The 18581-nt window shown below is 40.5% G+C and overlaps 1 protein-coding gene across 2 annotated transcripts in view; it reads right to left on the minus strand.

Moving 5' to 3' along the window:
* The window catches only part of Virma (vir like m6A methyltransferase associated), a 69724-nt gene that overhangs the window by 26535 nt on the left and 24608 nt on the right, over window positions 1-18581 (minus strand). For both annotated transcript variants that reach the window (XR_009058412.1, XM_057790490.1), the window contains exons 8-15: window positions 13000-14140; window positions 9891-10379; window positions 8171-8325; window positions 6525-6607; window positions 2739-2832; window positions 2052-2596; window positions 1323-1558; window positions 508-760 (exon numbers count right to left, since the gene is read on the minus strand). Coding sequence is in view for 1 of the 2 variants with exons in the window: in XM_057790490.1 (XP_057646473.1) it covers window positions 508-760; window positions 1323-1558; window positions 2052-2596; window positions 2739-2832; window positions 6525-6607; window positions 8171-8325; window positions 9891-10379; window positions 13000-14140 (2996 nt within the window). In the remaining variant the exon portion in view is untranslated. The remainder of the gene's footprint in view (window positions 1-507; window positions 761-1322; window positions 1559-2051; window positions 2597-2738; window positions 2833-6524; window positions 6608-8170; window positions 8326-9890; window positions 10380-12999; window positions 14141-18581) is intronic.

Below are 18581 nucleotides of genomic sequence, written 5' to 3' on the forward strand. Positions count from 1 at the left end.
GAAGCAGACATGTGGCATACATGGTAATCCAGCACTTGGGAGACAGAGGAGAGAAATCAGCGATTCAAGGTCAGACTTGGCTACAGAGCAAGTCTGAGGGCAGTTGGGGCTACAAAAGACCTACTCTCCAAAGAATAACCACACAAAGACGTTATCCTCACATTAATCAACTAATATCAATGTTATAAAACTGAAGAATGCCTTGGCACATGTTAATATAATTAAGAAGGAAAGCAATAAAAAGCATTGGAAATTAGCACAAAAGCAACTACCCAGGATGGCAATACTATCACAAAAGGACATAAATCTCCTCAGAGATCCAAAGCTAAGCCAAAGAGAACTAGAATGCACTAAAACCAGCTTGCTTTTCTTCCACATATCAAACAAGCTTTCTAAATCCAGGAGTCATAGAACATAGGTAAGCTCTGCTCCCAGCCAAGATTTACATTAAGACAAGCACTCAGGCACACACCAACACACACACACTGACAATAAAAAACTGAATACCTGGTCACAGAGAGACTGCAAAATGGACGTGACATATTCCACACACTGCTGGCGAATAACACTGTCCCCAGGAGACCGTACCAAAGCTAAAAGATCCTGGAATATCTCTGCATATCTTTCATCGCCTTTAATAGTTCCATTAATTAGATGCAAAATAGCTAATTTACAAGCTTTATGTGAAGCCAGAGCATCGAGAAGAGCAAGCAACCTGGTGGTTTGGCTAGTATACTGTTTCTCTTTATCTTCTGAAGTGCTGAAATAAAATCAATATATTCAGTAAACAAGCTTCTTGATAAAGACATTATTTAATATTGTCTATACTATCGATTCATACAAATTTTGCATAAAACATACATCTCATTCCTTTGATATAATGGTGGTTTTTTTTCTGGAATTGTTTTATAAATTCAGGTCTTGAACAAATACTTCAAGTCGGAGGAGTTCTTTAGACCTCGCCTTTCGAAACTGCACAACTGGGGTGGAAGGTGACTCAGCAAGTAAAGGCTCCTGCAGGGCAGCCCTAACGTGGGTTCAACCCCAGCACCACACACGCCAGCATATATATGCACACGTGTACACATTACACAGTAAGTTAAACAAAAGCCCCAAATCAAGACCTTCACATGACTTGCATATGAAACAAGATAGTCTTCTGAAGAAAATAATTTACACACAATTAATTTATGCATACATGTGTGCATGTGTGTGTTTACACATATCTGAGCTTACTAAACGCTAGTTTCCAAACTATGTACAGGAGGGTATCTGTATCAAGAGCAACGTGAGGAAAACTTCTTAAGGTGTAATAAAAATACCTTTGCACGTCTTCTACAATCAAATCCAACACAGTTCTCATGATCAGAAGAGCAGTTGGAGATGCAAGGTCACACAACTGAACACAAATACGCCGTAACATATGCTGGATGGGCTGGCAGGTTGTGCCAGAGAAAGAACGAACTATGTCTTGGAGCAACTTTGCTTGAACATGAAGGTGCATGCTCCACAACTTTCGGGTGTTGAGTGCCACTGAAATATCATGTGGCTCAATAACCTGTTAAAAAAGTATAACGTGTGTGTACATAGATTTTTAATATTTATTATAGTCGCAAAACTGTTCAGGAAGAACTGTTATAAAAACACCTTTACTGCATGCTTAAACATAATTCACTATCGCACAATTAAACAACTGTTTGAATTCATCAGGGCTAAAAACATTGTTCTCAGGTTGGCAGTCAGTTGAGCAGAGTCCATTGGCGAAGCAATCTAATTGGCAAATTCTAAAACATGATAAAGGGGAGAGAAAGACTTGAAATAACAGAAAAATGCGAGTACAAGTGTACATAACATGATAAGACTCACTTTGACAAAAGGCATTAAAATGTTACCCCACATTTCCAGCTGGCGTCAGTCTCACCTCGCCCTCAACTCAGTTACTCTGTCTTTGGGAAGGAGGATGCAGACTTGCTTGGGTTTGATCAGCATCCCTGCTTTATCTAAGGAGCTACCGCAGTCATGACAAGATGCATGTGATATGGAAGTGGTACCTGCGTGGTCTGCATGGGCAAGGGAAGAGGCAGCAGCTCTGAAAGGAGTATGAGTCCAGAGAAGAAGCCTTCCGGAACCTTCAAGATAGAAGAGAGCACTTCCTTTAACATTAAAGACCAAGTATTATTGGCCAGGGTCTCTTCAGAGATCGTGAGCTTTTCATTAACTCCTTGTGTAAAAGTCAATAAGATATCAATGATATCGTTCTGAATTTTCTGCTCATCACTATCCAAACGACCTGAGAGAGGGATAGAGCACAGGAGCATGTGTAAAGTAACAAGTGCTGAAGGAACACGCATGTCCTTAAACTCAAAGGATCCACCTCTCAGGAGCTCCGTCAGCATAGTTTTAAGAAGAGTGAGCGTGCAGCGAGCCATTGAAATAGTAGTAACTCTGTGAAGGGTAGTCCCCATGTTCACATGGAGCCTCCAAGGCTGCGTCAAAATAGTGTTCAATTTTTGCAGAACCCGAATAAAGGTGTCCATTCCTTCAGCAGAAAAAAGCTGAATGACAGCAAGGTTCCATTTCAGGTCTTTCTGCTGACCTTTATATAGGATAGGAAGAAATAGAAAAAAACTAATTACTTACATGCTAATAATCAATCAAGAATATTTTGACTATTTAGTAAATGATATTTACAATAGGCTGAAAGTATGTCAGTTTTCAAAGTATACAAACTATATTACCTTCGACAGGAGGTGGTGGACACGCCACATTACAGAGAACACGCAAGGCAGTGGTAAGGCCAACTCCTTCTGCGGTCATCAAGTTATCAATATTCTTTAAAAAATGAAAGCAGACAAGTTTAGTTAGTCAAAACTATGAGCTCCTGGAGGTGGACCACGTCCTTGCATGTGCAAGGCCCCAGGCTTAACCCTCAGTGGGAAGGCTGTAAGCACACCACGACACTTTATCATGTTTCACACAGGAGAAAGCTGGCTGTGGTGGTGCAGACTGCAACAACAGCACTCAGGAGGCTGACACAAGGATGACAGTGGTGAGTCTGAGGCTAGCCTTGGCTTACACAGTGCAGTCCAAGGCAGCCAAGGTTAGACACAATACTGTCTCAAAAAAAAAAAATACATGAACAAAAAAAAGAGACAGTATATAAGAAAAACCCTAGTACTAAAGAAATTCGTGTGTGAGTGTCAGATCCCCTGGAACTGGACTTACAGACAGTTGTGCATTCCCTCTGTCTCATAAGAGGCTAGAATTACAGGTATGCATCCTGCCAGACTGTATCTTAAGAACCCCTTAATTACCAAAACTTTTTCAAGACTTAGGGGGAAACTTTGGAAATTTATAGACTAAACGGCATTCATTTTTTTAAAATGCAGACACCAAAGGACAAAAAATGTTTGTTTTCTGTATTTAACAGATGACTACATTTTGTTAGCAAACAATAAATAGTTTTGTTTACATTCATAGCTTTCAGGTGCTGGGGATTGAACCTGGGTCTTCTGGAAGAGTAGCCAGTGTTCTTAATCACCGATCCAGATCTCCAGTCCCATTATGGGTACATTTTGTACTGTATAATATTATGTAGAGAAAATAAAATGTAATATATTTGCATATTTCTAGTACTAAAACAAAGCCAATAAATAAAAACCAATGATTCTTTGTATTAAGAATTTAAAATAAATCAGGCGACAGTGGTACACGCCTTTAATCCCAGCACTGAGGAGGCAGAGACAAGCAGAGTTCTCTGAGTTTGAGGCCAGCCTAGTCTACAGAGCAAGTTCTAGGACAGGCTCAAAAGCTACAGAGAATCCCTGTCTCAAAAAAAATTAAATAAATAAATAAAATAAACAGGCAGTGGTGGTGCAGACCTTTAATCCCAGCACCCAGGAGGCAGAGACAGACAGATCTCTGTGAGTTCCAGGAAGCCTGGTCTACAGAGTGAGTTCTGAGACAGTAAGGCTGTTACGCAGATAAAGTCTGTCTCAAAAAACAAAATCACAAAACAAAACAAAGAATTTAAAGTACCTCTCTTTCTTTCTTTTTTTTTAAAAAATATTTATTTATTATGTATACAATATTTTGTCTGTGTGTATGCCTGCAGGCCAGAAGAGGGCACCAGACCTCATTACAGATGGTTGTGAGCCACCATGTGGTTGCTGGGAATTGAACTCAGGACCTTTGGAAGAGCTGGCAGTGCTCTTAACCTCTGAGTCATCTCTCCAGCCCCTCTCTTTCTTTCTATATACTCATTTTATATTACCTTCTCTCAAAAATGAAGCGCTGACTATACTGACAACTGAGCTTTTGTGTTTTGTTGTGTTGTTTTGTTTTTGTTTTGAGTCCGGGTCTCACTAAATGTCTAGACTAGCCATTAATTCTATTCCCTCTGCCTCCTCAGTGGCTAGAATTACAAGTATGCACCATTGTGCCAGACGTATTCCAAAAACCCCTTGGTTACTAAACTTTTTTCAAGACTTAGGGGGAAACCTCGGAACATTTGTAAACTAAACAGCATTCATCTTCTAAAATGCAGACACCGAAGAGAAGAAAGAGGACAAGAAATGTAACTGTTTTCTGTAGTAGATGACAATGTTCTATTTGCAAACACCAAATAGTTTTTTTTAACATTTTTAGCTTTCACAGACTAACATTATAAATAAATTCATAACTTGAAAAAATTACATTAGAGGCCTTAAGTATTCCAAAGACTTCTAAATCTCAGGTATAAGCTTTAAAAACAAACCACATCCATTTCTCTTTGCCCTTTCCCTTCACCTTTTTCTCGCAGTTCTACAGATTACTGTGACAAGAAATCCTAGGTTTCACACCGGACCCACTGTGTTTAGTGTACCTTAGGACAGGAATCACTGACAGCATCAAAGTTAACAGGACAGCTGTCTGAGAAGGATACGGCGGTACACAACTGTAACCTTGGGACTTTGGGAGAGGCCAGCCTACATTCCAGAACCAGATCCCATCTCAAACCAAATCCCAAATAGAGATAAATAAATATAAGTTAATATAAAAATCAGAATTTTGTTTTTGCTGTTTTGGATCTTTGAGTTAGGGTCTCAGGTAGCCCAGGCTGCCTTGAACTGCTATGCAGCAGAGTATGACCTCAACTCCTGAGCCTTCTGCCCTCACTTCTGGAGGGCTGGGGTTACAGACATATACAACAGGCTCATGTAACTCAACTTCTAAAACTAAATTTCTTACTAGTTAATACTTTAATTCAAATCACTATACATTTACTGCACATATCATCAAAGATCACTCTACGATGTCCACATCAACAGAATACACAACCAATCTGAGTCTACAGAGCATCAACTACTAATGAAAGAAAAACACAGAGAAGTTTCACATGTCATTTGCAGCACTGTTAAGACCACAACAGCATCAAAGGAGATAAAAGTATTCCTAAGAGCCAGGCACGGTGGTATACACCTTAATCCTAGCACTCAGGGGGGCAGGGACAGGTCAATTTCTGTACGTTCCGGGCTGACTTGGTCTACACTGTGAGTTATAGGCCAGCAAGGGCTGGCTACACAGTGAGACCTTGTCAAAAATAAATAAATAAATAAATAAATAAATAAATAAATAAATAAATAAATAAATAAATAAGTACCCAAACAAAAATATTCTTAAGAGACACAAAACAAAAAGATAAGAATCACCAAAACAGCAAGACCTGTGACAAATAACCCTAAATAGTATCTATTACTTCAAAATAGCAACAAGTTGGCCAATATATATAAATTACTTTAATAATATACTACAACTGCAAAGCCAAAGAGTCTTTCCCTCTCACATACACAAACACACAGGCTCATCAGATAGACAGTAGAAGATAATTCAGTCTATACTGATGTAGCTTGAAATGTTCACAAGTGTGTGCCTTCAGTCCATCTTGCTATGCTGTACACTGGGTCAAAAAAGAAGAAAAACAAAAGAATAAAAAAGCTTTCAAGACTAACGATGAAGCACTGATTGTCATCATGAGGCATCCATGCATTTTTCAGTATTACTGTTATGAAGCAGATTCACAGATTTCCATTTTCATCTCAACTACAGCTGTCACTGCTCAAAGTTAGTAACAGAGGAAACTGGTCGCACTGGAATTATTTGGAACTGGCTATATCAATTTTCACCTAAATATTCTGAGTTAAATCATTTCACTAATTAAAGTTAGGGTCCCATATTGTTAACTTTAAATGTTTTTAGAGCCTACGACAGTCCAGCAGGTAAAAGTGCCTTCCAAGAAGCTTGCTGACTCCACACGTGGGAGAGAACCAACTCCACAATCTGCCTTCTGACCTTCATACACGGAGCATCACATGCCTGTGTGTTCACGTACATGATTATCTACAGCCACATATCCAATACTGTACTACAAAGCTAAAGGGGTCAATCAAGGCCATGACTTCCACATTATTTAGAAAGTAACTTCAATATTATCATTATGTATCATCAGTTTCACAACAATCAAAGCCCTTTTAACTTTTACTTACCTGTTTAACATATTCAATTAGATTTGGGATGCAGTTAATTTCAAATCTGAGGTTTTTCAGAGGTTCAAGCCACTTGCCAAGTTCTTAGAAACAAAAAGAATAATCTATAATATTTTTAAATGTAAGTCTTTATAACAAAACTTTTTTCCCCAAAGGAAAACATCACATGTGCAATCATTTGAATCATCTAGACTTTACGAAAGGATGAACTCTGGTGTCTAGTTCACTTTTGTTTTTTTAAGCTAGGTCTCACGCTATACCCCAAATTGGCCTTAAACTCATCATCTTTCTGTTTCACCCTCCCAACTGCTAGGATTACAGGTATATGCCACTATACTGCTTTCTGCATATAATTCTTTACATGTACTTAATAAAATAAAAATGGAGCCCTACTATGCTGACTCAAAACTTAGTAATTACTATTACCTATCTAAGTGCTTATCCAGTCTGCCTAATTAAAATGAATTTATTGCAGTAGGGAATGAAAACACTAAAACAAGATTTAGAAATATGATTATAAACTAATATAATGCAGCATTTATTTATCTATCTTTACTGTGCCTCCAACCTCCCCAAACAGACACATATACTTAAATATAAGTATATAAGCTATGAAGAGACATTTAGTTGAGTAACCCTTGTTCCTTTAGGAGAAAAATTTTCTTTTGTCTCTTTTGTGTGCTCCTGGGTTAGATTAAACCTGGGCTGCCATGCATGCTAGAGAAATATCTGTACATTGAGCTGTATCACTGGCCCAATTCTGTCAACTTCTTGACATTTTAAAATGAACTACTTTTTCTTTTCTTTTCTTTTTAAGATTTATTTATTATGTATACAACTTTCTGCCTCCATTTATGCCCACACGTCAGAGGAGGGCGCCAGAACTCTTTACAGATGGTTTGGAGCCACCATGTGGTTGCCGGGAATTGAACTCAGGACCTCTGGAAGAGCAGACAGTGCTCTTAACCACTGAGCCATCTCTCCAGCCCTAAAATGAACTACTTTTAATAGTACAATGTGCTATTAACTTATAAGAAGTCTTATAAGTTAACTCAGAACAGCACAAACATCTCAGTGTAGCAAAATATGCAGAAACAAAACTAGAGCAAAAACTCATCTATCCTGGTTAGCTAGACCATTACTAGGCACTTTCAAACCTTTTCATTTATATTCTAAAACCTTAAGTTTTATAAACTCTTTCCCTAAAAGGCAACTCAAGAAATTAAAAATGGATTGGAGAGATGGCTCAGTAAGCAAGGCGCCTGCTGTGCAAAGCATGAGGCTCTCAGTTCAGATCTCCGACACTCATGCAAAGCCAGGCATGGTATAAACAGATGCCACACACCTGTAACACCAGCACTGGTGTGGCAGACAGATGTATCTCAGGGGCTTGGTAGCCAATCAGTCTAGTTAACATGACAAGCTTCAGGTTCAGTGAGAAACCTTGTCTCAAAAAAATGCAGTGGACAGCAGTTAAGAAAGACATCTGATGTCACCTTCTAGACTCAAGGCCTATGTATACACACACATGCATACACACCCCCACACACATAACACACACACAAATATGAAAAGGCAATGATAACAAGAATTTGCCTTTTCTCTTCATGTATCACAAAAGTTTAAAACAGTTCTAGGTACCATACCTTGCAATTTAGCATTATTTTCATCTGCTTTACAAAGTTTCAAGAGAGACGCTGCATGCTGTTCCAGCATCTGGACATCACTGGAAGACTGAACCACCACCAAAATAAGTATGCATGCATAGTTATAAGCTACTGACTTCTTAGACTTGGAATCACTGAAATAAAACAAGGGTTTTAAGTGTGGGGTATGAAAATACTTTTTCAGGAATAATAACAATACTTTTTTGGTATGCTTTTTTAAAGAGATCAAGGAATTCACAATCCAACATTATCAACATCACCTAACTTCCTGAAAAACAACAATCAGATTTTACACTTCACTTTCAAGTCACCTGAAAAAAGTATTAACAGTTGTCCCTCGGTATCTACGGAATACCGGTTCCAGGACCCCACAGACACCAAAATCCATGGCCCCACCAGCCCCTTGTATGCGATGATACAGTATCACATATTACGTGCACATCTTCCCATTTGTTTTACATCAACTCTAGGCCACTTGGCATACTTCTATGTGAATACTTACTGCACTGTTTACAGAATAAAGACAGAAAAAAGCTTCTACATACTCAGGGCAAACAATCTAACTATAGGATCCATGGTGGCCCGAATTCCCAATCCTTTCCTCAGCCTCACATACTGGGATTACAGATAAGCACTACCACGCCAGGCTCAGAAGCATTTCTTCCAAGCCCATTTTTTTCTTGAGATAGGGTCTCGTTCTGTTGACCAAGCTGCCCTCAAATTTACAGGTGTGCTCCAATATGCCCAATCTAAATATTCTGATTCACTGTTAGTTGAATATATAAACAGAACCCATAGGTAAGGAGAGACAACTGGATAAAAGCAAACTCAAAAACATTACAGTGGGAAATAAAATTAATAAGAGCAAATGAACAATAAAACACTAACGAGCATATTTCGTTAACAATGACTGTTAGGAAATATGCTTCACTGTCTCCTTTAAAATCTTTACCTAACCTTAAAAAATCAGAACAAATGTGATCACCTGCCATACTGACTCAGCCTTCCAGTGCAGCATTACAAAGACTCACTACAGCTAGGCAGAGAAGCCACTAGAGTTTGGCTTTCATAATTACAGTGAGTTGAATCAAGTCCCCACTGACAGGGCAATGGGATAGTTATATGCTACTTAGTTATACGCTACTGTTTTGATGACACTGTGGCCATGCCACCCTGAACATGTCCCATCTTATCTGTTTTTCCATGACATAAGTTAGGAAGAGAGCAGATCTCTCTTCTCATATGCTAAAATCCTCTGCCCTACTGAACAGTTCTTTATATCAATAATTTCCTCAATTCCACCATTTAACCAAAGCAATTTCAGCAGAGCACCACGAATGGTTTAGAAAACAGTAAGAGAGTGAATGCATCATACTTAAGGCAAATATTTCTGGGCTTTAGGATTCTCTTCTACACAGGGCAAAGGGATACTGTAAGTAGCCCTTTTAAGAGGTAACGGAGAGCAGCTGGAAAAGTCCACAGCATTGCTTACTAGCCACATTACAGGGGTTCTTGTTAGCCTGATTCTTAATTAGCACAATGTTATGACAAAAGATACATATCTATCTTTAGATAAGCATATATATGTGTGTACACACACACACACACACACACAGAGACTTCTTTTGTAAAGAAGCTATCCCATTAGTGATCTAGTTCTCTACTGTAATTGAGATTGTAAGAGGAAGCAGGAAATTACCCTAGGGCTTCTTTGGAATAATACTCCATTAGAGTAATGAGACTTTGAAGGTTTTTGTCAAGGCTGAAAACATGACCAACAGCTGATCTTCCCACAGGATTAAAAGTAATCAAGTAAAGATTGTGGAGGGTGCCCAGGAGATCCGAGTGGTCAGTTTCCTCACTGGCTGTGCACCGCTGGAAGTGGCTGAACAGCTCTGTGATGCACTGCAGAGTCTGGGTGGAGTCCTGCAGCCACAAGGCAAAGGCATCATCAGCTCCATCAGACTGAAGACCTTCCTCTTCATCCTGATCATAGAGGTGGCACAGAGCTCGGATCAGTAAGTTTGTTGCTTCATATTCTGACATGAAAAAGAGCAGGCCCTTTTGTGACTGTGCGAGAAACTTTAGAACATCCTTTGTGGCTTGCAGTATACCAGGGTGGGCACTTGTTATTGGAATTGACAGAAGCAGCGTAACCAACTCCAAGAAGTGATGGCTGTGAAGATACCTGTGGAAGGCAAGGCAGACACTTCAGGTCGAGCAAAGCATTCTTCATTAACTCAAAATCACAACACTGGATAAAGTAAACATCTGAATGGCTTTAATTCTCATCTTCAGAAATAGTTTTCCCCATAAATGGAAATAATTATTACAATGTGAGTACCAACTCTCCTCTGTTGGGGTCAATGAAAGTTCTGCATCATCAACGGACCTCAAGACATGACAGGTGACAGGCTTCTCTTTTTACTTGAGCATCACTGATTCCGGTTCTCGCTCCTTTTTCACTATGGTCTCACTCTACTTCATAAAATGCCAGTCTGTATGAATTAGTGTATCCAGGAAATATACTGTCTATACAGTGCAAAAACATCTCGTGGATTTAGATTTACTATAGGTAAGAGTTAGTATCACCAGAGAGAGATATTACAAATTACAAATTATAGCATGTAAGTAGTGACTACTAAACACAGACTTTTGATTTTGTTTTCTACATCAAATCTAAGAACTATTCCTTTTTTATTTTGAGTCAGGTTCTCAGGTTGGCCACAAAGACACTATGCAGTGTCAGCTAACTTCAAATTCACGGCAATACAGCAGGCTAGCCTTGAACTCTGGAGATTCAAATGCCTCTGCCCCCCAGCACGCGCCACACCTGGCACACTTCTCTGGCCCTCATCTCCTAGCAAACCCCGTTCCAGTAACTGACCTTTTCCTCCCACGTCACACCCATGTCCCTCCTTACTGAGTTTCAAACCCTGTCATTCTCCCAGTTTACAAACACACCTTTCTGGCTGTTCCCTTATCTCCTCATTTTCTAAGAGACAGGTTCTCACACAGTCCAGGCTGGCCTCAAACTGAATGCACAGACAAAGACGACATGATATTAGTGATCTTCCTGCCCCCACCTCCCAAATGCAGGAAATACATTCTGAGGATGGGACCCAGGGCTTCCTCAAGCGAGGCAAGGACCTACCAACTGAGCTACACCCCCAGAGCCTGCCCCTCATCGTGGCTTTGTGAACAAGTATCTGAGAAGTCACCCACACAACTTCCACATCCTCCTTCTGAGCCCGTCCACACTTTATCGCCTACTGTTACAGGTAAAACTACTCTCCCAGAGTTCTAACCGCAATCCACACACCAAACACTCACTACATGACTCCCGCCCTCACTTTGCAACGTCTCATGTATACTTGGCTAAAGAGACCACTCACTGCTTCCTGATCCTAGTTTCTTCTCTAATTTCTTGCTTTGCTAACTGTGCTGCCACCATCCCTGCTTCTCATTCTTGCTGGTTTCCTTTTCAGCACTGACTCTGCTTTCGGCTAACAGATCTGGGCTCCCTGGTGCTTCATCACCGACTCTGCTCTCGGCTAACAGATCTGTGCTCTCCGGTGCTCCATCACTGACTCTGCTCTCAGCTAACAGATCTGTGCTCCCCGGTGCTCCATCACTGACTCTGCTCTCGGCTAACAGATCTGGGCTCCCTGGTGCTTCATCACTGACTCTGCTCTCGGCTAACAGATCTGGGCTCCCCGGTGCTGCATCACTGACCTCTCACAATTCGGTCTGGCCTTATGGGTCTGCTTGGTTCTGTAAACTTTCTCAGAGCTTTCTTGAAAGCCATGAGATTGCTCAGACCACAAGGAAGAGAAGCTCAGAAGCAGAGAGGAGTGCCTAGTGGCCAATCTTCAACCTAAGAGGGAAAGGACTGGTGAACAAGGGCCCTGTGCAAATCATTCAGTGGGATAAGGAGGGACATATTGTAGCCTGGTCCTCAGAGAAACCATGGGGAAATGAGCCCCATTTATGCACAATAAAAAGTATCCCCCCCATCTTACTCTCCCAAGACAAGCTCTCAGACTAGAGCCCCCACACAAGACTCTGGGCTTTGTTCTAGGGAAAGTAAAATAGGTCTGGACAACTTCAGCTAAACCAGGAACGGCCATGTACAGATGCTAGAGCAGACAATATCTACTTACTATCAATGCACTTGTTCCAAAGCAAGACAAAAACCAGTTACAGAAATCATAAAAGGTTTATCTTTCCATTTGTTGTTAGTTCAAAACTTATAAGCAAAATACCAGAAGATAGCATTTCAAACATTAAAACAAAGTAAAAATGTACTATGGATTAGTAAAATCCTCATTGGGTTGTATCATTGTAGGAGGTACTAACAGTGGCAAAATTATATTATCACCTAACTTGAAAGACAGATTACAGAAGCAGATGATAAACGCCAAAGATACATTATCAGGACTACAAAATTACATTGGCAACACCCAGTTTTGTAGTACAGTGAAAAGGGCTCTCTCCTTCCCAGGCCGTCCTTCTCTACCACGTCCCCGGAGGCAGCAGCTTTCATTTACTCTGCTTACAGACACGCTTACACAAGCACTGCTCTCATTCACAAGCATCTGTGCTCCTAGTGTGGCTTTAACCAACACCACGCAGATCTGTGCTCCTAGTGTGGCTTGAACCAACATCACGCAGGCTTATTCCAACCAGTGGACTTCTGGGTTTGCTACTGAACACCTATTCTGAAATACCAAAGTCCTTATGTACTGCACATGAAAGACCAACATCACCACATACAACTACCTCCGGATATTTGTGAAGTATCTTACCTAAAGAGAACAGGGTATGGGTCATCCCTCTCCAGAGGTCCAGTAATCCGTGCTATTGTTGGGAAAGACTTCACAGGCGGCTGGATCATTGTATGGGGTGCAGTTTCCATTAAATGAAAAACCTCCTCTAAGAGACTAATAAGCCTCTCTATCTCGCCTTCACTTATGTTTGAGGACTCCAACAGGTCCATGTCCATAGAGGCCTCCACTTCATTCTCATAGTCCGGGTTTGCTCGCTCAAGCCCAGCATCTGTCTCATGATCAGGTTCACTGTGGTTAGGGACAGATGAAGTCTTCTCTGCTATATGGTCACCAAGTCTTTTAATCTCTGACAAGATTTCATAGAAATGGCATTTTTGAAGAATAGCTGAGCCTGCAGTGACAACCCTCACAGTTTGATCTAGAAGGATGAGTTCCAGAAGCTTTTGATAGCCACTTTTCTCACTCTGGGTGCCTCTTAAAAAAGCCTCCATTCCTTCTGTCATGCTAATGACACTGTCCAAAGCCTTGAAAGCATTTAACTTAAGGGAAGATGAGACATGATCAGCAAATAGGAGATCAAACAATACGCCGATCACTCCTGCTTGCAGCAGTTCTGTGACTCCTGGAGCCCCACACTCTGCCAGTGAAGACACGAGCTTGGTCCCAGCTTTGAGCTGTCGGACATTTAAGGCTATGGGCTGTCGAAAGGCTACCTGTAAATTTAAAGCTTGCATTGTCCAGTCTACCAACTGACCAAGGGAGTCTTGTTTTGTGTTTTTCAGCTGCAAATAGCTTAATCCTTTTATAATTAAACTGGGAATTTCCTCGAGAGCCGTCACCCATTTTGCACCCCTATCTTCACGATAGAGATCCAGCAGTTCAGTTAACTTCACCGAGGCTTCTATTGCTCCTGAATTTTCCTTATCTGGACCCTGATCTTTCATTCTACTGATTTCAATCTCAAAAGTAGTCTTGTATGGGCAGCTGAAATACAAGAGTGGCACCAGCTCTCTGTCATACGGGTCGTACGTCATGGGCGGGACAGACGCCAGGTCTTCTGGAGTGTACTCAACATCGAAGTTTGGATACTTAAAAGTCTCACGTTCCAAGTCGGCAATTCCATCTTCATCACTAGAGATCTGTTCGTAACCATCATCCCCTAAAAATAAGTTTAAACAGCATTTAAGTACTGCATCATTCTTATTCACTACGTAAACTCTGATTGATCAATAACCTTTTGGGTGGTAAACCAAGCATTCTAAATGACTGATTTCCTCAAAAAAAAAAAAAAAAAAAATCAACTTTTGCCCCCACTCATAACAAAAATTGACAACTTTAATAGGATAATTATTGATAAACTTATTAATCTATAATAGGATAATTATTGATAAGCTTATTAACAAATTCTTCTATTATGCCTGCTAAGCTCTATAACTGACTCTGTGATGACCCCTTTTCCTAACAGAAATGAGAAACTGAAAATAACAAAAACACCTCTCTTAGAAGGGAGGAAATGAAGCTTAACTTTTGAAATATCGAAATTTTTTAAAATTATGTTTAATTTTGTATGTATCTGTGTATGGGTATGTGCACGAGTGCCCAAGGAGGCCACTGGAGTCAGACACCCCAGGGCTGGAGTTACAGGCAGTTCTCAGCTACCCACGGGGGTTCTGGGAACGAACTTGGGTCTCCTGCAAGAACAGTTCATGCTCTTAACCACTGAGCCATCTCTCCAGCCCATAGAGGGTTTTAAACACACTACGTACTTCTTTACTGGAGCTGGGGACACGTGTCACAGCACGTGTGGAGATGAGGACACTGGCACGAGGCATTCCTCTCCTTCCTCTCGGGGAGATAAGTCAGGTCAACAGATTCGACAGGAAGCGCCTTTACTTGCTGAGCTATCTTGCAGGGCCAAGATTTAATTTAATTCTATTCAATTACTTATTTATATTTATTTATTGAAATAAATAATAAACTTATTCTTGATAATAAATATTCATTATTTATGACCTGGAATTCACAGAGCTCTGTCTGCCTCTGTCTTCTGGGTGCTGGGATTAAAGATGTGTGCCACCATGCCCAGCCTGAGGTTTTTGTTTTTTTTTTTTTGCTTTTTCAAGACAGGGTTTCTCTGTGGCTTTTTTGGAGCCTGTTCTGGAACTAGCTCTTGTAGACCAGGCTGGTCTCGAACTCACAGAGATCCTCCTGCCTCTGCCTTCCAAGTGCTGGGATTAAAGGCGTGCGCCACCACCGCCCGGCTGCCTGAGGTTATTTTTAAGATTAAAAAAATAATAAGTGCTAAAATTAAGTAAGAATATTACAAGTCAGGCATGGTACTCAGTAACTATAATCCCAGTACTGAGAAGACAAGAGGACTGCTGTGAGTGCCAGGCAAGCCTGGGCTATATATCAACACTCTCTGAGGGCTGAGCTACGACTCAGAGGTTGAGTACTTGGTGCTCTGCCAGAGTGCCTAAATCCCATTTCCAGTGCTCACACGGTGGCTGACAACCACCCAGTTCCAAGGAATCTGATGCCTTCTGTTCTCTGTGAACACTGTATGCATGTGGTACAGAGATATACATGCAGCAAATTGCCTATACATACAAAATAAAAATATTTTTTTTTTAAAAACTGTATCCAAAAAAAGGGAGAGGGAGACTGAGGAGATGGCTAAGTTGGTAAAGTGCCTGCCACTCAAGCACAGACTCTAAATGCTGAAATGTATGGGCCAGTTGGCCTGCAATATACAAAGCTGTCAACAAGAGCCTTGTCTCAAAGAGGAAAACAAGAACTGACATCTAAACTTGTCCTGTGACAACCATACACATGTCTTACTCAAACACATAACATACACACCAAGATAAAGGAAAGAGAACACTGAAATTACAAGATGAAGTATTTTCAAGAAAAAAAATGCTATAAGGGCTGATGCTCATACATCTTTTCCAGAGGACCAGAGTTTATTCCCAGCACCCATATCAGGGGGCTCACAACCACCTATAACTCCAGCTCCAGGGGATCCAATGACCTCTTCTGGCCCCTTCAAGAGCCTGTACTCATGTAAACTTACCCATACACAGACACACAAACACAATAGACAGAATTAAAAATGAAATAGATATCTAGCTGGGCATGGTGGCACACTCCTTTGACCCCAACATTCAGGATGCAGAGGCAAGTAGATCTCTGTTTATCGGAGACCAGCCTGGCCTACATACTCAGTTCCACAACAGCCAGGGCTACATAGTGAAATCCTATTTAAAAAATAAAAACCCAAAAGCTAGACTGTTCCATGCATATTTTCTTGTCTGAGTTAAATGCCCTATGGAAAACAACATAAGTAGAAAAGCTAAGTTTTGCCTAAATAAAGCTTTCTCTTATTATTTTTGTAGTTGTTTACTTGTGTGTGTGTGTGTGTGCGTGTGTGTGTGTGTGTGTGTGTGTTGAGAGTGAACCCAGAGCCTCATAAATGCTGTGCTGATGTAGGAGGGTCTTCTGTTTTGTGTTGATTTCATTGGTTAAATAAAGAAACTGCCTTGCCCTTTTGATAGGACAGAAAATTAGGTAGGCGGAGTAGACAGAACAGGATGCTGGGTAGAAGACAGTGTGGCAGATGCCATAGCTCTCTGGCCAGAGACAGATGTAGGCTAGAATCTCTCCAGTAAGCCACAGTCATGTGGTGATACACAGATTTATTAGAAATGGGTTAATTAAGATATGAGAGTTGGCCAAGAAGAGGCTAGAGATAATGGGCCAGGCAGTGTTTTCAATGAATACAGTTTCTGTGTAATTATTTCAGGTAAAGCTAGCCGGGCAGTGGGATGCGGCCCGCTCACCTCATCACTACACTGTGCCAATGTTCTACCCCTGACCCACACCCCCCAGTCTTTTACATTTCAAACTGCTGTGTGATCCAAGCAGCCTCCATTCACGACTTTTCTGCCCCAGCCTAAGAAAGACCACCATGCCCAGTTTAAAAATAAAGCCTCTTAGTTGGACAGTGGTGGCGTACACCTTTAATCCCAGCACTCGGGAGGCAGACAGGAGGATCTTTGTGAGTTCAAGGCTAGCCTGGTCTACAAAGCAAGTTTCAGGATAGCCAGAGCTACAGAGAGAAACCCTGTCTTGAAAAATCAAAAGAAATGAAAAGAAAAAGAAAGTCTCTTTTGTTAACCACAAATAACCAGTTTTTCCCCCCTCTATATCAAAACAGATTTAAAGCAAAGACACAGGTACATCTTATTTCCTAACAATACTACAGCCTACCCTATAAAAAGGTAAAAAGGGGCTGGGTGGTGGTGGCACGTGCCTTTTATTTCAGTACTCAGGAGGCAGAGGCAGGTGGATCTCTCTGTGAGTTACAGGCCAGTCTGGTCCACAGAACTAGTTCGAGGACAGCCAGAGATACCCAGAGAAGAAAACCTGTCTTGAAAAATAAAAACAACAACAAAAAAATTAAAAGTATGCAAAAATGGCCCCAAAAAGTAAATATCTCCAGACAGCTGCTCCAGTCCTCTCTTGACAGTCCTTAGCAACAAGGCTTTTTGAAAAGATGGGTCTCTGGGATCTGACTCTCCAACAAGCTGGATACGTTCTAAGTCAAATTAACCTGTTTATTCTTGCTATCTCTGCAAAGTTGTCCTGCCTAAGAAAACACAGCCATCTGCCAGTCATACACAAGAAATCTAAATATGACTATTTGGCAATCTGGGAATGGAGAAAGCTAAAAAAAAAAAAAAAAAATATCACTTAGTAATTTAATTATGTGTATATCATACAAAATCGTGAGAGAGTTGTTTTAGAGTTACAGAGGCATTTGTGAGCTCACAAATGATTGTAGCATATTAGCCCCTCCCACCCTGTAATGCTAAAACAACCCTCACTATTTTTTTAAAGCCAAGGCAGACTGTTACTTTGTATAAATGTTTAGTATTGCATGTTGTTTCTTGGAAAATAAGAATTTAAGATATTTGAGTTAACTGATCAAATTACATGTGCCTAGTCTCACACACACAACATATAAACAGATACATGTGCAAAGATAAAAAAGAAAAGAGCAATGTAATAACAAGATAAAGTATTCTCAGGGGAAAAAAAGTTGTATGAGCTGATGCTCATACATCTCCAGAGAACCAGAGTTCAGTTCCCAGCACCCATATCAGGGGCTCACAACCACCTATAACTCAAATTAACCAATTAACTAAATTAATGACCAATTAACTCAAATATTTCATTTTGTTTTTAAAACAAAACTCAAACCTAATTAAAAGATTGCAACTTCAGCCACATGTACTAATAACTTGAGCTACACAGGCAGACAAATTTCTAAAAATATCATAGCATTTTGTCAAAGTATCTCTGTGCCATCTATCTTTAGAAAGTTGGCCCAGCTTACGAGACCTCATCGCTTATTCTAAAAACAGCCTACTTTTAAATTCTGCTTCTCTGGCTAACCCTGATGAACCAAGTAGCAACTCATGCATGAGCCAAATAAAACCTCTCCCCAGGAAAATGACAAGAGTTAACACTTTGAGCTAGTTAAAGAGGAGGGTAACACTGTTGCATAAATAAGTTAGTTGACAGAGAGTAAGAGA

The sequence above is a fragment of the Chionomys nivalis genome, chromosome 16 (assembly GCF_950005125.1).
Source record: "Chionomys nivalis chromosome 16, mChiNiv1.1, whole genome shotgun sequence".
In the NCBI taxonomy this organism is placed as follows: domain Eukaryota; kingdom Metazoa; phylum Chordata; class Mammalia; order Rodentia; family Cricetidae; genus Chionomys; species Chionomys nivalis.